This window comes from Seriola aureovittata, chromosome 5, assembly GCF_021018895.1.
Source record: "Seriola aureovittata isolate HTS-2021-v1 ecotype China chromosome 5, ASM2101889v1, whole genome shotgun sequence".
In the NCBI taxonomy this organism is placed as follows: domain Eukaryota; kingdom Metazoa; phylum Chordata; class Actinopteri; order Carangiformes; family Carangidae; genus Seriola; species Seriola aureovittata.
The window spans coordinates 11,681,620-11,696,567 of NC_079368.1; the positions used below are offsets into that span (position 1 = coordinate 11,681,620).

Sequence of the window (14,948 nt, forward strand, 5' to 3'; positions counted from 1 at the left end):
CACTCAGGTCGATTTGATCAGAGACTGGTTCAAATAACTCAACTTGCAGTCAGTGGTCACCTGCTATAAATAAGGCTGTGCCTCAACTTTCCAGCAGATCATTGCTGTCAAAGTAGCATTGTTCTAGTGGGAAAAATGAAAGTAGAACTAAGTGAAAGAGTCAGAAGTCAAAAAACTGTCAGAAGTGAATTCATGGCTAGACTAAAGGTTTCTAAGGGGGCAGTGCATGGAACTCTAAAACGCTTTGCAGAAATTGGATTAGTTATATCCAAAGCACAATCAGACAGACCAAAGGTACACATTGTCAGAAGATCAATACATGAAGCTTAGTTCCCTGACGGATAGAAAAACAGCTTCATCACAAACACAGAATTTGCTAAATAAAACTCCAGTCAGCAAAAGTACTGTCAAAAGAAGGCTGTCTTGTGGTGGTCTCAGAGGATGAGTAGCAGTTTCTAAACCATTTTTCAGGAGAAACAAGGCCATATACTTGGGATGGGCTAAGAAATATGAGCATTTCACAGTGGATAACTGGAAAAAAGTCCTATTAACTGATGAATCCAAATTTGCGATTTATGGCAGTAACAGAAGGATGTATGTCATGAGACAAAAAGAAGAGAGAGAGTGTATCAAATGAATATTGAAGTCTGGGGGAGTATTGCCTGGAGTTTGACACCTGCACCAAACTGACCACAAGAAGTACTACGCCATTCTTAAAAGACATGCTGTACCTTCTGGTTTGCATCTTTGTGGGGAAGGATTCATATTGCAGCAGGATAATGTCCCCCATCACTCCTCAAAGCTTTGCAAGAACTACTTGAAGAGCAAAGATGACCAAGGAGTCCTGACTGTCATGTACTTTTCCTCCACAGTCACTTGAACTAACCCTTCTGAACATTTATTGGGGCATTTGAAGACGAAGAAAGCCTGCTGGGTTTTGTACAAACATGGAGTCCATGCCGCCTTGAGTGCATGATGTCATTACAGCAAAAGATGCACATATCAAATGCAAGACATTGTGCAATTTGTTACTCTTTTCAAAAAATAATTTTTTTTACTGAAATATAGTTACAATGTAAAATGTATGACATTCTAAACAAATGCAAAAAAAGAAGTATCTTGACTAGTGTGTCTCAGACTTTTGGACCCCACTGAAAAATATTTGAAATTCAAGAAGTAGATACAAACATACCACCTGAATTAATCAGCTTAATTAGCTAACAGCAAAAATGCATTGAGAAATGTTTTTTCTAGTGATAACACCGGTACTCAGGTCAGATACCTATATCACCACACCTGAAGAACAGCTCGGGTCCTTAAATTTAAGGAAACCACCGGAGTTCAAAGGTGAACGGACCTAACACTTTCGCGGCTAACTGTTAGCTTGTAGCGAGGCGTTCCCCTACTGTCCCACGGGCTGCATCTGCTGCTAACGCCTGTCTGGACCGTTGTTTGGGGCAAACAAACCGACCGATATCCACCCACGGCGTTACACAGTCCGTTCAGACTAGGAAGGAAAGCGTTTGAGAGTGCTTTGGTTGGACACGGGTTAGCAAGTCAAGCTGTTCGCTGCATGTCTCCTGATATTACTTTTGTAGCTCAGTGCGCGGGCATGGGCTACCTGCCTCAGCTTTTGATGCCTTCAAACATCACCTGACTTTTGGTGCCTGCTCTGCCTTGTGTAAAATCTGTTTTCCATGCTTATGGACATGTGCATCTGCAAACATCGACGAGCCATGTTTAACGGCCAGGTTAGTGCAGCTGCCATTCTGCAAGTGCTGTAATGATTACCCTGAGATGGCCCAAATATTAAATGGTGAGTAACGCATTATTTTCACGACTAGCATGTGGTTTTATCCATGTTTTGTTACTTTTAGTGTCTCTGTCCAAGGTTTTGAGATGTGCATGTGAATTGTAAATAATCCTGTGTGTGAGGTGGTGCAGCATCCAGGCCATGAGTAGTAGGCTAACTAAATGGACATCAGTGGGATCATCCTGATACAGAGCAGCTGACCATCTTTCTTTATCATCTCTAGTCAGTTTAATTGTATGAACCAAATTACTTTCTTTCTGAGTGTTTTCTACTTTTCTAACGAATATCCAGTTTATAATATTCACAACATACAGCGTATTTTCATATCTCTTTTAATTAAAAAGAAATTTCATTTAAATAAAACTGGCTATTAGATTAAAAAAAAAAAAATCTCAGTACTCAGTACTGCTTCCAGTTCTCATTCACTCCGTCCTCCATCATTCTGCTCAGCTCATATGGAGTACTTTAAAATATTTAACACGTATGAAGCAGGGAAGTAGGTTTTTGTGTCACAGAGACTATACACTCACTGCCAAATGCTAAATATATCCAATGTAAAAGATGTGTATTGGGTGTTTCTAACCATGTAACTGTCTCATGCACAAGGTGAATGGTAATGTTTGAAGACAATACACTTGTTTTTGATGAAAATGGGCTGCACAAGTGCTCCAATCTTTTAAACTAAAAGTTAGTATATGGCTTTTTAAGTTTTTGATATTGCAGTATCTGGATAAATATTACGTTAATAATCCGCCATACATTTAGTCGTTGCAGAATCATGACTTGTGTTATGTCTCCATTTCCTCATTTAAACATTTTGTCAAGGTTTAATGTGAAAAGGCGAGTCGTGTCATCTTTCTGAACCACTCCTTATAGCTTGTAGTTTGGTCTAGCTGCTGTAGCTTCATTGAATTTCAGTGGGTTTTTTTTCTGACTAAAATCTAAAAATCTTGTAAACTGACCTTGTTAGACTGGCAAGGCCAGAAAAGTGGTCCAATTGATTAAACTGTTTACTTTTACTGAAGGGATATCAGAATCATGAACGGTAGCTTACAGTTGTCAATACATATTGCATATCAGATACAGTAATTTTGTGATGCCTATGGTTATTGTCCTTTTGATAATGCAGTGACTGTGAAATGAGGCATGTTTGGATGTCCTTTAGGAAAAGCTGCTTTATTTTTGAATGTTGTCTGAGCTGTGTTGTGAGAGTAACATTATGGCCATTTGGGAACAGCCTGTGGCCTGGTTCGGGAAGTGTCCTGATGACAGCTTATATTAGGATTCATTACAGCCTGGGAGGATGGGGCATCAGTTGTAACAGACACTGACAGGCACATGATTGATGCTGACCTCAAAGGTGTCTGGGCAACGAGAACTAGCAGGAAAAAATTCACACTGGTGAAAGTATGACTGATGCCATTTGGTGATGTTGATGGATTTTAGCTCTCACTTTCTTATTAAGTGTCTTGAACTGACTGCTTCCCACTCATGTGAGCACGCCAGTTTCTCTGCCACTGACATCTGTGAAAAAAATGGGATGGACAATTTGTGTGGTGGGCAGGAAAATTAAATTTTAGTTTAAGGAGATGACCAATGGCTCAGTCATTTCCACTGTTTACTAAAGGCCTGGAGGCCAATCATGTCCAATCCCTTTGCCGTAGCTTTGTTTGTGCTCTCAAGGACTGTCAGCATTTTAGGACATGCAACTTAGGTCCACTGAAAACTTTAAGTGCTGATATGTATGAGTATTATCTGTAAGCCATGACATGAATTAGCGACCCTGATAGCAAAGGTCTCCCTGCTCCCTCCCTCCTTTCTGCTTATTATAGCCCGGAAAAAGATTGAAGATCATTTAATCTCTTTTTTGTGCCTCTGGACATTTTCATGTTGGATCCTTTCCATGTTTTCTCTTTTTAAAGATGTTTTTATCTTTCATAGTTGACTCACATTTACTGGAGGAGCTTGAGTAATTCTTGATTTAAATGCTTTGCCTCAGTTCATGATTTGCTTTAGCCATGGAACGGTTATACTATGAATTCATATTTAAACATTAATCAAGAATTGATAGTGTGACTGCAAAAGCTGGAAGTGGAACAAAAAAAGTGTCTCTCCCTGTATTTAACTAATAAGTAATTAATTTTACTATCAGTTAAGTATTTCAGCACCAAATTCAATAGCTAGTTTATATTTCACTTGATCAAATTATTTATCTTATTTATTATTATTATTATTATTATTATTATTATTATTATTATTATTATGCTGTTCTCAGCCTGTCAATCACTTAGTACACTTTGAAGTGTTCCTGTAGCAAAGTCACAAATCTTGTGTTTTTGTCAGTCCTTGCCCTCAGTGATCCAAAAAAAGCTCCCCTTTTTCATACTTCCATCAATCCTCAGCAAGTCCTTGAAGGATAACCTTACCTGCATTGTCTCCCTGATCTATCCCACATCTCTCCTCTGCTGATCCCAGCCTTAGTCTCTCAGATAACGACACCCCTCCCTTACAAGAGCTTTCTGAGGACAAATCCAAAGTATATCCTGGCCTGTCAGAAGAACAGTCTGTGTACTGCAAGATGGGAGCTCTGACTGTGACATTGTGTTACCCTCTAGCATTGTCTTCTCCAGTCTCAGTCAGTCCCATTGTACAGTCTCATACACACACACCTAAGCACATAAACATGCAACTATGGTATACACAGGCATGCACATCCTTACACTCACTGGTCTGAGGCCTGATTGTTATTGTAAACAAGATCAACTATGACAGCGTAGACTTCTAAATGACTCAGGCATGCCAATGTACCTTCCTGAATGGCAGCTTTACACAGATGGAGAAAAAGTGATTGATGTGGCTCTGGTATTACTCTCAGAACCAACTCACTTCTCCTCCTCTCTCTTAATACAGCAACATGCAATGATCAAGCACACAACAATACACATTAACAAATGCCAAAAGCACTGGCAGATATGATTGTCAGTCTTAGTAATGACAGAGCAGAACGAGATGGATCAGCCTTTAAATCTTTAGATGGAGCCAGGGAATTAGCTTTCTAACTCTAAATGCTGCCCTCCTACATAGATTAATCATCAAGTCGAGGCAGAACTAAACGGTGGCTCAGCGTAGGAAGGCTCTGTGTATGTATGTGTAGCGAGGGTCAAATTACAGATGACGTCCTTTTTATATACAGTCTATGATGACATCCAACAATAGCCTGCTATGTGATATTTGTTGAATATCAGGAAGCAGGTGTTTGTGTAAAAGGATAGGTTGAGTGATGGTGTAATTTTCTTGTCTAAGAGCACAAACAGAGACAGTGAAAATTTAACAATTGAGCAACCAAGCTATGACAGTTTTTATAAGTGGGTCAGATGTACAAGATGAAAGCAAGGACAAACCCAGGCAGACAGAGGCAGACAGACAAGAATAAAATGGCACAGGTGGGCTGTGGTCATTTTTTCAGGACAAAAAAAACACATGCTTACCAAAGGCTGTGGGATGCTTTCCCTACTCCTCATGCTAATCAAACATAGGAAATTTGCAACTCAATGTAGACCCCACTTCCTCAGTGGTGAGTGAATATTGAATATTTGCAAATTAGCTTCCCTGTAGCATATGAAGATGTCCCAATAGTCACTGAGTCATAAGTGTTGCTGGGGCGCATTAAGATCAATATGGGAGCTTGGCTGGGAGCTAGATATACTGCATATTAAGTAGTATTAAGATATCAAGATGCATATCATCCCTGTTCTAAGTGTGTTTCTAATGTTTCATGTGTTCCAAGCACCTCAATATAAATATCCATGTTGTTAAAGATGAATTTTAAATGAGCTGATTTACTTATAGCCGCCCTTGTACCTCAACCGAGTTTCACATTAGCGTATTTAATGCACATATACAGAACTCAAAATGTCAGTGGACAGTGGTATCTGTTGTGTATTGTTCCCAGAAATGTGGTATGATTTTTTTGTGCCCCCTGTAGCAGCGATGGTGGCTGATCAATGAAGATAAACAGGGATGTGATGCTTAATGTGACTTTTTTTTGTTTGTTTCCAAGATTAATTTTGTCAGAACTGCTGTTATATTTTTGCCACCAAGATACTTTCTGATGAGTTTTTATTTTATGTTGATAGTGTTATTTGGCAGAGTATTATCAGGATGTAAACTACTTTAACTATAACTAAAGTTGTAAATATATCACATATTCACATATAAAATTGTATTTTTACAGGCCTGTTCTGCTATAATGAAACACTGTTCCTTAAACAGATTCAAACTAATCAAGCCAAAATTCTTCAGTATTTTAAGGTCATATAATTCTTGTGTTTCATGGTAGCAAATCAGAATCTTCCATTTTGACAATAGTTTAGTGAATCTGAGGCTTTTGAACTCAAGGGAACATCTTAATGTGGTTTCCTGGGAAGTCAATGTAATCATCTGAAAAGCCACTGTATTGATCCAGAGACAGAGTGGCAGAGACAGAGATGAAAGAGAGCAGTAGATACTGGGGTAGAGTATCAGTTAAGGAAATATTTGCAAGGGAGAGCCATGTATTTAAACGCCCACCTCACATGTTTTCCATTGGGCTTATTTTCAGTAATGTCTGCCCAGTGTTCAGTGAATTTGGTAGTTCTAGAAGAAAGTGGACCTGAGGTGCTATAGGACTGATTTAGAGTTGAACTTGTCTGCCAATTTTCACTGCAGTTCCATTTGCTCTGAAAAACTGGCCAGTAGAAACGTACCAATGCAAATGAGTATCTTAGAATCTGACTGTACCAATTTCTGTTTGTGTAAGATTTTTCTTTCAACATGAATGTACTTTTCAGTGTGAGATGGCAAGCACCAAACTGTACATGAGTATCTAAATAGTTCGGTCTGTTCTTTTTATTTTTTATTTTTAAATACATGATTACTTTGAATATTTTTTTTCTTTCTCTCTCAGCTTTGTTATTCCCTGAATGTGCAGAGTGGCTCAGAGGTTAAATCAAGGATTGAGGTTAGACTTGTGTGTCCAGTGATAGCTTTGGCACTCAAAGCGCCAGCCGTGGGTGTGGGTGTGGTGTGTATGTATTAAGTTTTGAATTTATTCTTAAATTCAGTACCAGATTACTTGTTACTTACTTTACTCATTTTGGCTGGGCGGCCAGATCTAGGAAGACTGTTCGTAGTTCCAAATCTCTTCCATTTGAGAATGATGGATCCAGAGTTCTTTTGTGGAGATGGGAGAACCTTACAGAAGGACAACCATCAGTGCAGCACTCCACGAATCAGGCATTTATGGTAGAGTGGCCAGAGGAAGCCATTCCTCACTAGAAGGCACATGACAGCCCGCTGACAGCACTTGAACGACTATCAGACCATGAGAAGCAAAATCCTCTGGTCTGATGAAACGAACATTAAACTATTTGGGCACAATTCCTAACGGCTTGTGTGGAGGAAACCAGGCACTGAGCATCAGCTCATTAATACCATCCCTACAGTCAAACATGGTGGTGGCAGCATCATGCTGTGGGGATGTTTTTCTGTGACAGGAACTGGGAGACTAGTCAGGATAGAGGGAAAGATGGATGCAGAAAAATATAGAGCAATTCTGAGTGAAAACATTTTCCAGAGTGCTCTGGCTCTCAGGCTGCGGTGAAGGTTTACATTTCAACAAGACAACAACCCCAAGCATACCGCCAAGAAAACACAGGAGTGGCTTCGGGAACACTCTGTGACAGTCCTGGAGTGGCCTAGCCAGAGTCGGGACCTGAACCCAATAGAGCATCGCTGGAGAGACCGGAAAATGGCTGTGCACTGACGCTCCCCATCCAACCTGGTTGAGCTTGAATGATTCTGCCAAGAAGAATGGGAGAAACTTCCAAAAGAAAGGTGTGCCAAGCTTGTAGGATCATTCCCAAGAAGACTTGAGGCTGTCATTGCTGCCAAAGGTGCTTTAACCAAGAACTAAGTGAAGGGTCTGAATATTTATGTAAATTGGATATTTCAGTCTTTTATTTTTAATGAATTAACAAAATACTCCAAAAACCTGTTTTTGCTTTGTCATTGCGGCAAAGTGTGTAGATTGATGAGGGGAAAAAAATGAATTGAATCCATTTTGAGATGAGTCTGAAACATAACAAAATGTGGAAAACTTGAAAGCGTCTGAAAACTTTCCGTATGCACTGTACGTCGAAGCCCGTCTGATTCCACAGTGGGGTTGAGTTTGCTCGAAGCAAACATAAACATCTTTTTAAACTCTACATTAGGGGCTAGGCTGTAGCTGAGGGACTTGGTCTACTAATTTTGTAGATTTACTTTAGAAAAAAGTTGACACTTTGAATTGATTCACAATGTTTACATTTTGAGCACATAACTGAAGCCCATTGCAACTTGTAATGAGTAAAACAGGAGGATTATATCACCAACATAACATGCAATAGGATAGTATACAAAAGTCAGAGCCAAACAAATTCTGTAACAAAATATTGCATTGTGAGGTAGAAATGATTTTTGTTTTGTAAATGGAGAACAGGACAGGACGACATTAGGATGTAATCAACCAGAGTTGGCGGACTTGAATTGAATCACATACAAGCCTGTCCAGTTTTTCTATTATTATTGACATGAAACATATACGTCAACCATTACTGACAAGACAATGTGGCAAATTCACTTTTTACAAAGATGAGAAAAGAGATTCAGGCGAACTCCACTCAAACCGCTATTAGATTTTTTTCCCTTGTTAGCTATCCATCTCAACATGGGGCAGACAGCCTGCAGACATGACTGCTGCTCCAGTCCTGAAACATTGGTGTGGAAGGATGCACCTCATCATGGCTGAGCAGAGCGAGATACAGAGAGATTTTCACATGAAGGCCTGGTTTGTTTATTTAAAGCATCCTGCCTGTCACATGTTATGAGAATGACAGTGATGACAGACAGTGAAATAATGCTGACCTGTGCAGTTGTTGATTAAGCGCATTCAAGGACACCATCTTGGCTGAATTAATGTGAGAGATCAACATGATACAGATATGTTCCATGCTGTGGCTTTTTACTTTTTTTTTTTCCTTTGTTCGCTCATCACAAAGCTTAAAGAGAGAGTGTGTAGGTGTGTGTGTGTGTGCGTGGGTGGGTGGGTGAAAGTTTTTGTCTTTGAAGGAAGTTTTAAAGGAAATCAAAAGAGATGAGAATACAGGAATACTGTAGGAACAGCAGGTCAGCTGAAAAGCATTTAGCATTTTAGGAGTTTTTAAAAAAAAATATGTAGTTAATGACGTCTGGATTATAGGTAAATCTGTATCTAGCTCTTACACATAAACTGGTGCTTAAGTGAGAGAAGAGTAGTGTGTTTTGTAGTTAAAGAGAGATGATCCACTCATAATCTGTTTTTTTTACTCTCAGTCATGGCTTAGAGTTGACCTTTACTGTAGGCCATGATATGAAAATTGGGAATAAACTCAAACACTCAAGCTCTGCCAGACATGGTTTAACTGCAAATGCTCTCGTATAGATGGCGCAACTTATACTCATACTGCAGTTAATGTTTATTTTTTTCCTCTCCTGAATTCAGTGTGTTAGATAAATTACAACTTACCGTCTTAATTCAGTTGTTTTAAGTCAAAATTGCCATTCATTCCCTGAAAGCTCAACTTCATCAGTTCATAAATGTTGTTTCAGTCGGTGTCTCTGTGAAACTGTCATTTTTCTGGAGGATATGGTTTTATTCAAGGCTCTCACTGAGAGCAACATCATTTTGGCACTTAAATCATCACATTAGCAAAGTGTTACCCACACCAGAGAAAATAACAGACGGCAACAACATCATTCCAGTAATGATGCTGTCTCTACACACAGACTGGGGATCAGCTGATCCTAAGCTTATCCTGTTAGTACAGAAACTGACAGCATGAAATCAGTGTCTATCATGCTTGAGAGAGAAAAATCATGGTTTGTATCAATGTGAACTTTACTGGCATTGCTGATAGTGCTGCTGAATTTGGCAGGTGCTTGGAAGGGACTTAGTGCCACCTACTGGTGCAAAGCTGATGTGGATGTCTGGAGAGAGGAAACTGGCAGGATATGATTAGAAAGGCTTTTGGCTGGCTAGATGGATGTGATGCTTAGCCTTCCATTAATATCAGACCATGGCCACTTTCTGTGCTTGCTGCACTGCTTTCTGCACACTCTGCAGTTTCTCTCTGTGATTAAAAGGCACTTTTACAATAGCTTTGAAAAGTTATTGTTATTGGCCATCATTCATATATAAATCATAGTCTCTCTACATAGATGAGGTTAAGTGATTCTAATGAATATGAATGTGTGACTATGCATTTTGGTTGTTTTTTTAAATTTGGAATTTGTTTCCGACCTCATCTTAGTATTTTGTTTATCAAACTAGCTTGCAGTCAAACAAGCTGTAAGGTCAGGAGTTACATAAGTTACACCTTCTGTGGATGTGTGGGTGTGTGCATGTGGGCATGCAAAACTAAAACATAAATAACCATTAATGTTTTAGTTCTAGTTTTAGCTGTTTGATTTGTTCAAAAAATGGTTGCATTTAGTGACAGGCAGGTTAAAAAAAAATTAAAGGTAAAATAACAACATACCTTATCGCTCATGTACATTCATATATAACAATTTGTAATTCATGACTTTAAACGCAGAAAGGGATGTGGTGGGAGAGAGATGCACAATCAATTTCAACCCCAACAATGCATGTGTGTTTTCACATGCGCATACATGCAGATTGTATTTGTGTGTAGAGTTGTTGGTTTCACAGAGGAATTTATTTGTGATTGCTGAAGTAAGCGAGTGATGTCATTCACACCAGAGTCCAGTCTCAGTGTGGTGCTAGGCCTAATCCCATTTTCTGGACTGTATCCCGAGCACTGTAACAACCAAACTCGGGCAACTTCATTGCTGCATTTTCTCTCCTCTATAAAGAGCCTGTGTCATTATTAGCTTGCCTCTTGCTGCTTCTTTTTGTCCTCAGAGCCTCCACTAGAAAATCATTCATTTGAGGAAGTAATTTGAATTAGCACTTATTTTTTTTATCATTGATTGAAGTTACATCATGTTAAATAATTTCAGTTGTTTCCACTTGGCATGAATGTACCACTAAATATTCTTAAATCAATTGATATTTTCTTATTAAAGGAATCTGAATTATACTATATTTGTATTTTAGATTGAGATTAGATTAAAAAGTCTGAAACCTCTGGCAGGATTCTTTGCTTGTTTAATGGTATCTGTAATGCTTATGTTTGTTTGTCAATGTATAAAATTAATAATAGAAAATTGAAAAATTGAACTTAATTTTCCAAATGACTATTTTACCTTTTTATATATGAAAAATTGAACTGATAAGCATTACAGATTGACATACTCTGAAGTTCTGATGAAACTGGGATGCTTTCAGATGGATGTGTTAAAATGTTGTTTCCCTAAAAGATGAAAGTTAATAGTGGAAACTTTTGATTTGTATCTCTGCCATACATTTTTGCTGTTGACTGTACCTCACAACAAAACATAGGATTTTACCTACACCAAGTGTTTCTTAGGTGGAAATAGGAGGTAATCTGGAAAAAGGCACACTGCAGCACTAACACACTGCAAAGAGGGAGAGATGGCCTTTTTGTCAATCTATTACAGCTGAATATTGCAATCGTTGTGCACAATGTTTTATTTACTGATTATAACACAGTAATATTCAACTGCTTTATAAAGCATGGCACAAAGATGAATGAAAAATATTTTGTTGAGCTGAGTTCGTTAGTCCTCATCGTCTAATCTCTCCCACTTATAAGATGGAAAAGGATTTTTTAGAAGGTCACTGAAATATGCCTTAATTTTCATCACATTGTGTCCTCTTTGTACGTTTTGTTCAGTTTGTTTCTTTGGTGCAGGAGTTGCTGCCCCTTCCTGTTTTTCAGTTTTCTGTTGGTCAACTTGCAGCCTTATTTTGTTACCGTTTCCTCTCATTTCCTGTTTGTCCATCCATTCTTTCCACTGCCTCTCCATCAGTGAAACCTGCTCCTCTTTTTTTGTATCCATTTTGACATTTTCTGCCTCAAATCTTAGTTCCTGGGTCCTTGATCTTTCTTCCTCCTCTAAGTCCTCCCTCAACTGGCTGGTGTTAGCAACAATGGAGACATCTGATGAATTCCCTTGGTTTTCTTCTTGCCCAAATATAACTTTTCGTGAACTGGTGTCAGCATCACTGGCCTTACTGCTGGTATCATCATCACAGAAGACATCTAACAAAATCTTTACGATTTCTCCTGGCTCACAATTGGCTGGTCGTGAACTGGTGTCAGCATCATTGTGGACACTGTTGGTTTCACCATCACAGAAGATTTCTAACAAAATCTTTAAGATTTCCTCTCGCTCACATTTTAGTGGTTTGTGTGTATCAGAGGTTTTTTCAGAAGAGTTGTGGCTTGGTGTGTCCAGGTGCACCAATTTTGTTTCACTGTCATTCTCCTTAGCATTCTTCTTGTGTTCCTCCATTTTCCCTAGCAACCTTGATCTCATACTCGGCTCTCGGTCCAGTTTGGTGTAATGTGATTTCTCTCTCGCATCTTTCGTCACCAACTCTTTCAGCTGCTCGTGAAGCTCAGTCATCATCTCATCTCGCAGAGCATCACTCCTGACAAGGAATTCTGAACGCAGGCCTTCGATTCTCTTCTGCACCTGTTTATTCACCATCCTGTTGATCCAAATGATGCAGAACCTCCTGTTGTTTGCTGCTTCTTGTCTCCTCCTGACCAGTCATTAAGACAAAAGTCATTCAATATTAAAACACTGAACTGATGAATTTTCCAGTGATGATACATTACATGTTTTCAGTATTCATATGTCCCAGAAGCAATTGCTTATATTGCGTGTATGATTTGTATTAAGATAAGATGTATTAAAAAATCGGATGGGAAAACTAAGCAACCCAACATAAAAACATGTGTAGCCTTTGCCACAGAAAAAATTCATATGTGTTTTACCTGAGGAGAGAGTAAGTGAGATGTTTCTCTCTACCAGATTTTGACATCAGGAACTTCTTGTACCAGGTTCTGTGGGAAAAAACAAATGCTGAGTGATTTTAAGATGTTGGCTCCAACCTTTCCTTTTATACCATGGTCACTGCGAGCTCACAATTCTTCTAAATCAGTGAATCAATAAAGAAAAACAATACAATTTGCATCGTGTATCCTCCCCATGTGGCCTACTTTTAGAACTATTTTTATTCTACTATTTCAGCCAGCCTGGTGAAGACAGTTTGGCCAGCTGTTGTCTTTTCAGCTCAGGAAGAAAGCAGGTTCCGACAGAAAGCTGGTTCTGATGAGAGACAATTGAACAGAGGTCACAGTCTGTGTGGACTGAATTGACTGCACGCTTCAGTAGTGCTTAATGTGCCGCTCACATCACGCTTTTAATGTGGGTTCCCAGTCATGCTCAGATAGAATAGGCTATTGTGTAGCAAGATGCAGTGCCATTCTACATTTTTGAGCTCGGGAGCAAGTATAAGTAACATTTTACAAAAAAAAAAATCTAAAAATTTAAACATCCTTCCCAGCTCATTACCTTTCTCTTTAGATGTTGCCTAGCAACACCACATGACAAAGTAGATATTACTCCATAGCCACTTCATGGACCAAATCAGATTTTAAAAAGATGTCCTTGAAGAAAACATTTGACAGCTACATCCAGTTTTAACAAGTAAAGCTTTTGCAGACTCGTCTCTGTATAGACAGGTTGTAGGTTAGGTCTAAAGTAGATGACGACCAGCTCAGTTTCTAGTGGGCTCAGGCCTTATTGAATGGCATAGTGTTATTTTCATTGAACTGTTGAAGATGTTTAATCAGGTAATAACATGCAAAATGAACTTACCTTAGTTAAGATATGAGCAGCTGAAATGTTTTTTTTTCTCCTTTTTCTTGTAGTTGCACCAACTATATTTGTGTCTTGTCTTTAGTGTATATTTGAAATGCATAGAACTTTGCCTCAGAAGTGTGTTGGCAACACAGGCCTTTCAAATTCCAATTAATTCTCAGACAAACATACCTTTTTAAACATATAACCATTTTAACACATAAAGAAGTTGTTATTTATTTAATAAGGTATTTAAAATATTCCATGGATGTTTTTTATTATTTGATTTTTCCCTTCTTGTTTGAGGTAATGTTATGTCATGTTGCATGAAGTTGTATCATATCAACAGACTTGAATGAAAACTTAAAATTACTGGTTTAATTTAGCTCCACATTATTACTGGTTTTTACTGGTTTATTATAATGATTTGCTGCCTACAAATGCATATGGTATAGTTGCCATATCAATAACAACATGCATGTATAACTGGTATTTTTTATCTATTTCTAACTGTAATATGATCAGGAATATCTGTAATGGTTGTTCTTCTACCCCAATTCCCATCAGACGCCTGCCTGCTCCTCCATGTTGTACTGGAGTCTCCAACTCCAACAGGTGGCTGCTATTTCTAAGTCATGATTATGACCACGGGCCAGAGTCTCTATAAAAAGGCTCGCCACGTCACGGCATTTCTTCTCATTTCACTTCATTTCATTTCATTTTTTGCTGCCTGTCACTTTCATTCTAGCTCTATTTGTGTGCCTGCCTCTTTTCTCCGTCTCATTTGTCACTGTCTGTCGCTGTCTGTCTTATCTCCATCTTAAGGACAAATAGCAGAGGTGTTGAGGAGTACTATTGACTTGTAAAAATTCTATACTAAGAGGTGTGAGAGCGGTTGTCTTCCTGTTCGTCCTGGCAAGCTCTCGGCACGTGCGCTTTCATCCACGACTTGTGTTAATTCAATGGTCTGACATTAGTGTGCTGCACCCCTCTGGTGACCTCTGAAGCTGTCAGCTTAGTCGAGGATTGCCATTCCCAATGGTGTGCACATCTGCTGTTGACACACCAGCTGACATACCGGACACTTTGGGACACACAGACACGCATATTGCACATTAACTCGCTGTCCCTCTCAGTCCTCTGGCTGTATTATGTTGCTGTGAGAGACATTGGACTGTTCACATTCTGTTTCATCCATGAGCTCCACAGAATCAGGGGTGAGTTTTATATAACTTTGCTGTAACTGTGATATATAGCATTATCACTTTTTATGAAACATTGG

At 38.9% G+C, this 14,948-nt stretch overlaps 2 protein-coding genes across 6 annotated transcripts in view; one reads left to right on the forward strand and one right to left on the reverse strand.

The window, feature by feature from the left end:
- Positions 1-14,948, forward strand: part of mctp1a (multiple C2 domains, transmembrane 1a) — a 138,273-nt gene that overhangs the window by 4,276 nt on the left and 119,049 nt on the right. The gene's annotated exons all lie outside the window — the stretch shown is intronic.
- Positions 11,491-13,757, reverse strand: LOC130169441 (uncharacterized). Of its 2 annotated transcripts, XM_056376205.1 has the most exons (3): positions 13,685-13,757; positions 12,799-12,867; positions 11,491-12,563 (listed from the first exon to the last, which is right to left on the reverse strand). In XM_056376205.1, exons 2-3 carry the CDS (start codon positions 12,843-12,845, stop codon positions 11,573-11,575), a joined length of 1,038 nt encoding a protein of 345 aa, XP_056232180.1. In that variant the 5' UTR covers positions 12,846-12,867; positions 13,685-13,757; the 3' UTR covers positions 11,491-11,572. The 2 variants fall into 2 exon arrangements, with proteins under 2 accessions (XP_056232180.1, XP_056232181.1); XM_056376206.1 differs by having other exon boundaries at positions 12,799-13,743.